General features: G+C 42.9%; 1 protein-coding gene across 7 annotated transcripts; it reads left to right on the top strand.

Annotated features, from left to right (window-relative positions):
* Positions 1-3,166: 3,166 nt before the first annotated feature.
* LOC132996732 (desmin-like) lies at positions 3,167-9,434 on the top strand. 7 transcript variants are annotated; one of them, XM_061067081.1, is made up of 9 exons: positions 3,167-3,741; positions 6,356-6,413; positions 6,521-6,616; positions 6,716-6,877; positions 7,085-7,210; positions 7,299-7,519; positions 7,726-7,769; positions 7,949-8,037; positions 9,393-9,434. In XM_061067081.1, the coding sequence occupies exons 1-9, from the start codon at positions 3,167-3,169 to the stop codon at positions 9,432-9,434; spliced, it is 1,413 nt and encodes a 470-aa protein (XP_060923064.1). The 7 variants fall into 7 exon arrangements, with proteins under 7 accessions (XP_060923064.1, XP_060923066.1, XP_060923065.1 ...); XM_061067083.1 differs by having other exon boundaries at positions 6,356-6,416; positions 7,368-7,519; XM_061067082.1 differs by having other exon boundaries at positions 6,356-6,416; positions 7,320-7,519.
* Positions 9,435-9,915: the final 481 nt, after the last annotated feature.

Genomic DNA, 9,915 nt, shown 5'->3' with positions numbered 1-9,915 from the left:
TTTTCCACAAGCAGCGCCACAGGGACATCTAGCGGCCAGGAGGTGCACTACATCATTATCATTATTTCACATGACATCACAGACTTTGCAGAAAAAGGATGCCTTAAATATTGTTATTAAGCAACTTTAATCACAGATTTATGTATTAATACAATTTTCCTCTGTAAAATAAGTTCACACGTCATTGTTCTAATGATATTAATGGAAAGATGTACAAAAAAAAGGGGTATTTGAAGTATAATGTTAAAATATATAACATTTTAAATCAAAGTTTGTGTTGTATTTGTGTTGAACACCAATATTCACTGGAGGGAGCAAAAAAAGATTGATTTCTTTGCAATTTCAATAATATGTAATAAAAACTTTGCATTTATTTTTATTAACCATTCAATGAATCCTCTCTGAGTTATTTTTTTTACCTCACTGTTCTTTTTCTCACTAGCTCATGGTAGTTTACTGTCAGCCCCACCTTGTAACCATTTATCATTGTAATGCTATACAGGAACTGACCTTATATAGTCCTGGGCCGCGAGGGAGGAGGGTGGGAGGAAGAAGCAGGGGGAGAAAAAGAGAGGGTGGCAGAGAACGAGGAGGAGTGTCAGGAAATGATGAACAGGGGTTTACTTCAGCTGTCAGCCCGTGTCGTCTCCCATGCTGTTGAGGAAGCCCAGGGGGATAAACACACACACACACACACACTGACACATGGATTCAGCCTTTAATAATAGACATGACAGCAACAGGCTGCAGTGGAGGAGCAGCAGCAGTGGGAGCGATAAACATGTAGATCAAATTTCTCCAAAATAGTCAAATCTTCATCCTACCCCTTAGCCAAGATCACAAGAAACCTGGATGTTGGAGTTCGATGACCAGCTATTCTTCTTCCCTGGCTGTGATGCATCTGTGTCCCGGTAGCTTTGCCCCGCAGAGAATTAGACAGTGGGCTCAGAACGTCACTCAGCTCATGGTACAGGCCTACGAGGTCCAGAAGGTAGCAGCACGTCTGGTTTTCCATCAACCTAAAGGGCACATGTCACTCTGCTGCTCATCAACCTCCGGTGGCCTGCCACAATCAAATTGAAGTTACTAAAACACTCGCCTGTCTGCAACCATCTACTTGAACTCAATCATACAGGCTTACTCTCTTATGTAGCCACTCAAAACCACGACCCAGAATATTCAAAAATGTTGGTTCCCCACCGGTGGAACGAACATCACCACGTCTACCAAACATTGTCAGAGCAGGGGCGTTACTTCGAATCTTCAAGAATGTCTTCTGAGAGCACTTCCTCTTCTAACACCTCTAACCCAACTGATTAAACTCTTATTTCTGTGCATACGTCCATGTACAAAACACAGTGTGCATGGAGTCAAAAAGATGCAGGACAAATGCAGGTAGGTGCAGGGATAAGTATTTAATAATACAGGCTTACTGATTCTCTGGGGCAGAACAATCACAAGAATGGGAAAACAGAAAGACAAGAAATTCAAAAGAAAGGTGAGAGATACCAGAGGTTGTGGGACGGAGAATCATAACAATCATCACAACTGGGAAGGGGCGCAGGGTCAGGGGCCAAACAGGGACATTAGGGCCAACAGTCCAAGTGCAGAACGGGGACTGAGCAGGACATCTCAGGAGGAAGACCGAGAGGCAGTGCAGCCTGGCTGAGACATTCTGGAGGAGGCCTGGGTGTCTCCTGATGCTGAGGTCCTGGCTGGCTGCTGGGAACATGGGGTTTAACCAGGGACGAGTAGCTAGGAAGCCTCAGGATCACAGCTGGGAGGGTCAACGTCTCTGTCCCTCCAGGTCTGAATCTGAAGGACTGTCAGCCAATGTGCAAGCAGACCTGAAAACTATGAGTCCAATGGTGGCTGTCTTGAAAACTGACTGGTTGAAAGAGGCTAGTGGTGTCCTGGATGAAGAACTGGCAATTAAAAGACTCAGAAACAGACAAGAGGCTAATGATCAACTGAGAAGAAGAAAAAAGTGTACATATTTTTTTAATCATCAAAAATGTATATTTAATACAAACATTTTATTCCATTTTCAATTAAACCCAAGAATGAGGTGACTCCAACAGTGGATGTTATCAAACCAGTGTTACATTGTTATTTTCAACCTATTTGACCCCAATGTGACATCACCAGAGGGAACCACGGCGACACCTTCTAATGAGCTCATCATTAATGGCACATATTGTTTGGGAATGTGGGTTCTGTGTGAAGGAGCGTCTGCAGGCACATGCTGCCCCTCTCCGGTTCTCAGGAAGGGATAGATTTCCTTTTTAAGGCAGGTTGGTCTTCGTCCCCCTCTCGGGGGACTGCATCACCATGTGAGGACGACGCAGAGAATTGAAAGCCACTGTCCTCGCTTCCTCAAATTGTTATGTCGTGAGATCACAAGATGCGGGAGGAGATGATTTTTCTCTTGGACATGTGCGTACGGGGTGATATAACTACTCCTCTGGCTAAAGGTTTAGAGAAGATGTTTGGCATTGTCTTCAGAGATGACTCATCAGAGAGGTTTCTGACGTTTTCACCTCTATGACTGAGGTTTGGCCAAAGTTGTTGATAAGACCAAGAAAACATAAAGTTTCACAGTCACTTTCAAAGAGTTTTGATCCACTTGAACCTCTTCGTCAAGCCAAAATTAAAATAAAACAAAACCCGGGTCAGCCTTTTTCAATGTGACGACATTTGGTTCCACACAGATGTTGTAAGTGTGGATTTTATTACCTTTGCCAAGGAGGTTTTTTACATTTTAACTGATTTGAGAAAGACTCATGATCAAAAACATCTGGATCCAGTTAATTCAAGTGCGGTTTCATTGAGAGCCTTGACGGAGGTATGCATTCTCTTACTGCCATTCTAGTTAGGATTGGATGAAAACTAGAGTATGGTAGAATTGTCCAAAAGGGAAAATTAAGAGAGGGCAACGAAAAGAGGGGGGGGAAGGGTGCAGGAGGTATAGAGAAAAGAAAGGTGACAGATAGAAAAAGTTCGGAAAGAAAAACGAGAGAGAGAAACAAAGACCTGACGGACAAAGAGAAGGAGGAGGGGGTGAAAATTGAGGGAGGGGGTAACTACAAATAGCTAGGGGCAGCTGTTTCTTCTTCAGTGCTTCTTCTCTGCTGCAGCCCTCATCAGGCCCAACGCGTCCTCCAACATGGCCTCCTACAGCTCCTCCGCCCAAACCGCCTCCTCCTACCGCCGCACCTTTGGCCAAGGCACCTACGCCTCACCCTCCCTCAACCGCTCATTTTTGGGCCAGAGCGGTGGTGCCGGGGGCCACGCCACCTCAAGGGTCTACGAGGTGACCCGGAACAAGTCGGCGCCCGCTTACCGCGTCTCCTCCAGCTACTATGGCGGGCCGGTGGCAGCGTCAAGGGCCTCCATGTCCCGCTCCCACGCCGGCATGGGCGAGACGCTGGACTTCAGCCTGGCCGACGCCCTTAACCAAGAGTTCCTGACCACGCGGACCAACGAGAAGGTCGAGCTGCAGCACCTGAACGACCGCTTCGCCAGCTACATCGAGAAGGTGCGCTTCCTGGAGCAGCAGAACCAGGCGCTGGCGGTGGAGGTGGAGCGCTTGCGCGGCCGCGAGCCCACACGCATCGCCGACCTGTACGAGGAGGAGATGAGCGAGCTGAGGAGGCAGGTGGAGATGGTGACCAATCAGAGGTCTCGCGTGGAGGTGGAGCGGGACAACATGGTGGATGACCTGGACAAGCTCAGAAACAGGTGGGAGGGGCAAGTAGGGGTGTGTATGTTTCTTTAAGAAGAGGTGTGAACTCATTTTTGTTACCAGTGGACATCATGGGGACCAGAGCTCAGTTCTAATGGGGCAAAACATCATTTCTGAGGTCCTGGTTAAGGTTAGGGGTCAGATGTAAATTGTGTTTAAGTTAAGGTTAGGGTAAGGCATGTATTGGTCATGGTGAGGGTTTTGGTTAGGCTGTCAATGAATGATGCTTCTGTTGCAAGGTCACCAGTGTGTGTAAGAAAGTGTGTGCATGCTGTTGTGTCAATGCACCTTCTGCAGTCATATGCACGTGCAGAATGTGTGTGTGTGTGTGTCTGTGTGTGGGGGGGGTCCAGGTATTACTCATGTCTGTTTACAGAGTCACAATATGACTTGTCTTCCTCACTGGGACAAAAAGGATGTCCCCATAAGGGAAATCATGAAACTCTCAGGTGAAGACATGTTTTAAGGTTAGTTTTAGGTTTAGATGTAGCTTAGGTTTAAGCTTAGTGTCAGGTTAAGGGTTGGGTTTGGGCAAGTTACAGTTAGAGGTTAGAGTAAATCCATGTAAGTCAATGGAATGTTAAAAGGGGAAAGTTAAACACTTCAAAACAAATCCTGTACAAGCAAACCTGGATATATCCCTGTGTATCTCTGCTGATTCACACTTCACCACATGAGGGTGAAGACGTACGGAGGGGTGGGTGGATGAATGTGACGACACACAAACGTGTGTGTAATATCACGTCTGCTCTGTGTGGGAGATGAGTGAGTCTCAGCCGGAGGTGTTGCCTTCTGTTTGTTGTGGTTACGCAAAAGAGGTTTTAAACCCGGATGACAGATTTCGTTTTTAAAGGAGGCATGACAGGGGTTTTGTGCATTTTATTTGTAACATGCAGATAAGGGTTGTTTTCCAGAGGGATTATTGTGAGGATTATTGATATGTAGCAGCTCTACAAACTCCAGCGTTCAATTTTAATTTGAGAGACGAATAAAAAAAAGTTAATTAATAAAGACCATCAAAAATATACATTATCCTATATGCAATACTGCATATATGCACAAAATGAAAATGTCTGCGATGAAATGAGGAATAAGACATTAATGAATGAATGTTTTTAAAACATGATAGTGGAAAATAAGTAAATGCATTCACTCTAGTACCGGGCTTTGTATTTATTTTAGAGATTCTTAACTACCAGTACTACTACTCCTATAAATAATACACCTCTCTGCATATTTACTGAGTTTTTCTACTGGCTGGAAGTTCTCTTTCCGGCAATACTTCTCCTTTCATGTTTAATTTGCAGTAACACAATTCATATACAACATGTATAAATATATCAAGTTGAGGTGTGTTACTTCTACTACTCTTTTTACAGGTATATTGTATGTTTTTTTAAATGTATAGCAAGATGTGAATTCTTTGGAAATTCTGGATCTATAAATATATCAGTGTTTAACAGCTTAAATTTAGACATGACAAGGAACTTGAGATGATGCTGAGAAAGAAACAAGTTGGATCTGTTCAGTCCTAAGACAGAAAAGTGAACATGGGATTCGTTATCTAAAATATATATTGTGTGTGTGTGTGTGTGTGTATGTGTGTGTGTGTGTGTGTGTGTGTGTGTGTGTGTGTGTGTGTGTGTGTGTGTGTGTTACTGCACGAGTCTGACCAAAGTTAGACCTCATCACACTCCCTCTCCCACACACACATGTTTACAATGTCCTCTTCTATAAAAGGAGAGGAAAGTCCTCAGCCATATCTGAAGGATCTCTAATCATCTGTCTTTTCTCTTTCTCTCTCTGTGGTTTACATTTGAAGTGTCACTTTTATAAGGATTCGGAGGGAGGACAGAGCTACTGCGATTCAAATAAAATCTAAAACATTCACTGGCAGGTCCCTCATGTGGGATTTCACTCCGACTAAAAACAAATTAAAATAAAACGTAGCTGCTGCTTTATCTTCTTTTACCGCTGTCGGGATTTTGTGCAGAGCTTGTTTTATTCTCTAACGTTAAATGCAGTGGCTGCACTTTTGATTTAAAGATGCTTTTTGTGGTGTAATAAATAAAATGAGCACTTAAGAGGATTACAATAGCATCTGGTTTTGCTTGGGAGCTTTTGTTCCATGAATAAAAGCGCTGTTGGCTTTTGTCTGTTGCATTTTGGTCCAGATGTTTTACAGGGAAAATCTTTTTTTTCCAAATATATCATAAGAAGCATTAGTTGTGAACTGTAAATGGGAATCTGGACTGTAGCTACAACTGGTCACAGCGAGGTCATCTTACTGGTGTTTTTCAGGATAATTCCAGTATTTTAATGACATATATATATGTGTCAAGATGATTAAGGCACCAAAAATGACTCAAAATTTAAAATATACAGTAAAGGAGAAGTTCATTTCAGAGGAATTTCCCTGAAAGAGCTGCTCCATGGAAATGGATGCTGTAGGAAAATGTCTCTAAACATCTAACTTAAATAAATTATGAAAAATACAAGCATCTTATGAGGAGATGGAGGCACTTTCAGTCATGGCCTCAGCCACTGATGGTGATCACTGAATTATTGATCTAATCTTGCTCTCTAACACATCTGCATCACCTCCTCCAGACTCCACGAGGAGATGCTCCAGAAAGAGGACGCAGAAAACAACCTGGCTGCTTTCAGAGCGGTGAGTCCAGACTATCTGGCGTATGATTAAAACCGGAGAAGATGTAAGTATTTGGATTGTTCATTTACAACTGCAAACATGACTGATTTACCAAACCTGCACAGGATGTGGACGCTGCCACTCTGGCTCGTCTGGACCTGGAGAGACGCATCGAGACGCTGCAGGAGGAGATTGCCTTCCTCAAGAAGATCCACGAAGAGGTTCCCTTTCATTTTCTGTCATATTTCAGTACTTATTAGGAGAATCAGAAACCGAATCTGAGTGAGATACTTGATCATTAAAGGATCCTCCTCCTGCAGGAGATCCGTGAGCTGCAGACCCAGATGCAGGAAACCCAGGTCCAAATCCAGATGGACATGTCCAAACCGGACCTGACGGCGGCACTGAGGGACATCAGAGCACAGTACGAAGGCATCGCCGCCAAGAACATCTCAGAGGCCGAAGACTGGTATAAGTCCAAGGTGAGAGAGAGAGACAGATGTTTTATTATGGTTTATTTAATCAGCAGTTGTTACCCTTTGCCCCAGATTTTGAGATTTGTCTTTAGCCATTCAGTTTTATTCCTGATCGCAAACCCTCGGCTCTGAGCTGGGAACACTGGTCAGAGAAGGTGCAGCCATCTGCAGCAGTTGCACGTGAACTTTGACCTTTGACCTTTGGCCCTGCAGGTGTCTGACCTGAACCAGGCGGTGAGTAAGAACAACGACGCACTGAAGACGGCCCGTCAGGAGACCATGGAGTTCAGACACCAGATCCAGTCCTACACCTGTGAGATCGACTCGCTCAAAGGCACCGTACGTCCCCCATCTCTCTCTCTCACACACACACATAAACACACACACACACAAAGTAAAGATCTACCTCTTCTCACCACCAATCCAGAACGAGTCCCTTATGAGGCAGATGAGGGACATGGAGGAGCGTCATGGACGCGACGCCGGCGGCTTCCAGGACAACGTCGAGCGGCTGGAGGCGGAGATCGCCAACATGAAGGACGAGATGGCGCGCCACCTCCGCGAGTACCAGGACCTGCTCAACATCAAGATGGCGCTGGATGTGGAGATCGCCACCTACAGGAAGCTGCTGGAAGGAGAGGAGAGCAGGTGATGCGGGTTTTATTAAGAAAATTCGAAACCTAGGTCCAAAACGACCTTCCTATGGGGGTGCAACATTTTGTAGTATCACTTTGTATACAGATAAATGTAGAATATTTGTGATTTAGTTTAGTTTTAAGGACACTTAATTTGTTATTGGTAATAATAATTAAAAAGTGAGTCTAAAATTGATGTCACATTTTCCATTCCGGCAGAATTGCCTTGCCTGTGCAGAGCTACTCCACCCTGAGCTACCGAGGTACGATCCCATCCACTGTTACCTGAATGCACCATTGTCTGACCAACATTTGTATATAATTAAAAAAATCAGAACAAAAAATAAGCTTTAAACCCAAACTGTAGGTAATGATCTGGGGAATATTTATATTAATAGTAGAACTGATGATATTAACAATGACTTTTTTTCGGATTGTACAGAGACCAGCCCTGAACACCAGCCGCGGGCCACTGAGATGCATTCAAAGAAAACTGTTCTCATCAAGACCATCGAGACCCGAGATGGAGAGGTGGAGCATGCGCAGGCAGACACACACACACACACACACACTCACACACAAACACACACAAACACACACACGCCTCATATTGACTTGTTTTGTCAATTTGTTCTGATCCTAATGAACCAATGGGTTTACATCTACATAGATCTGTCGTCAGACTGGGTCACTGCCCTCCAAATCGTCACCTTTTTTCCATTTGTCCTCATTAGGTAACATTTTTTATAGTAAAGGGTGACATTGTCTCAGAAAGTAGAAGATTGAATAGCACGAGACATTTTCAAGCAAATTCTAACATTTGTATTGAGTCACAGGCTTTCAAAACGTATCTTTAAGGACTCAGCTTAGTTACACTGTGTCCTTTTTTTTATCATTTCATCCAGGAGGTATTTTGCAAGTAAACACAACGTAACAACTAGTTGAGCCAAAGGGACGTGCAAATATCCTCGTCCCACCCGAGTGGAAAATCACTGCACCCACAGTTTCCTTGGAAAAAAAAACACATTCCGGGCATGTTGTGACGAGCTGAGACTGCAATTTTATCAGCAAAAAAATTGACACTGTTACGCTTTGCCAATGTGCAGCTCTGCTGACTGTGCTGAATTATGGCATGCTGTTATTTTTAAATCACACCTCTTGCAAATGAAAAAGGAAAAACACAGATGTTTCCATTCACATTTGAGTCCTAAACACCTTATTTTCTTAGGACAAGAAACACACTAACATAAATCAATTTAATTTAATTTCTTTCTAGAAATGTTTGCCTCTTGTTCTGATAAGTGCTATCAAAAATATGTTTTATTCTTAGTTTCTTGACATCATTAACATTATTCAGACAAAAAATTAGAAATAACTTAAGAAAGTGGATAAAGCACAGATATGATACAATAGAGAAAAGACTACAGGGAAAATACCATAAGTCTAATATATATATCACATAAAATTAATAACATTTACAATCTCTAGATTCCTCTGACATGCATCACTGAACTATAGCACACAACAAAAATACCTACAAACAAGTCTTTGGTTGTTAAAGATTTTTACAGTTCCTTTGAAATACACATAGTTGGTTCTACATGCAACTGTAATATTATACTGTTTTTGCAGCTCAGATAAGAAAAAAAGATCCACATACCTGAAATGTTCCTGGAGCTGTTTCACCATCATCAACATTTAGTTTAAATTTGTTCAACCTGTGAGCAGCAGGTGGCTCGCCAGGGTTTCGTTGTGCAAGTGAACGCACCACACACTCAAGACCTGCTCAGACTTGGCTCATAATATGGATTCTAAAGGGATTTGCACTTCCCAATAAATCTGCTATTAAGATTCTCACTCTGACCGCTGTGTTTCCCGCCTCGCAGGTCGTCAGCGAGTCGACGCAGCACCAGCACGACATCATGTAACCGTCTGCAGAACCGAAGAAGAGTTGAAACCAAAGAAAAAACCTACAATTCTGTCCCTCCCTGAGATGGACAGATGAAGATAACAAAAAAAAGATGTGCAAATAAAACTATATGGAACAAGACTCTACAAAGTCATCAGTATGACATGTACTGTTGTGGTCTGAGAGTTAATTCAATATGTGAATTTAAGCAGGTTGGTGGTATTAAGTTTATCAGGGGATATTTATGTGGGCTTACTGGTTTAGTTAAGCTGCCTACATACATGTGTGTAGCTACGGCTGCAAAGGCTGTGTTTAATATATTATTTTCTTTAATTTACTGATAACCCAGAATATATTAGACCTGTTGTTGACCTCGAAAGAAGAAAAACTAAGAGTTTGCTACAGTAAAATCAGTAAAAAGGAGTCTACAGATTAAAAAATGACTTGATAAGATTTTCACTTTGTGTTAAATGTCACAGAAAATTGATAATTCACTGCAG

This window comes from Limanda limanda, chromosome 23 (genome assembly GCF_963576545.1).
Source record: "Limanda limanda chromosome 23, fLimLim1.1, whole genome shotgun sequence".
Taxonomy (NCBI): Eukaryota; Metazoa; Chordata; class Actinopteri; order Pleuronectiformes; family Pleuronectidae; genus Limanda; species Limanda limanda.
The sequence above is the reverse complement of the archived record's forward strand: the minus strand, read 5'-3'. Positions and strand labels throughout refer to the sequence as shown.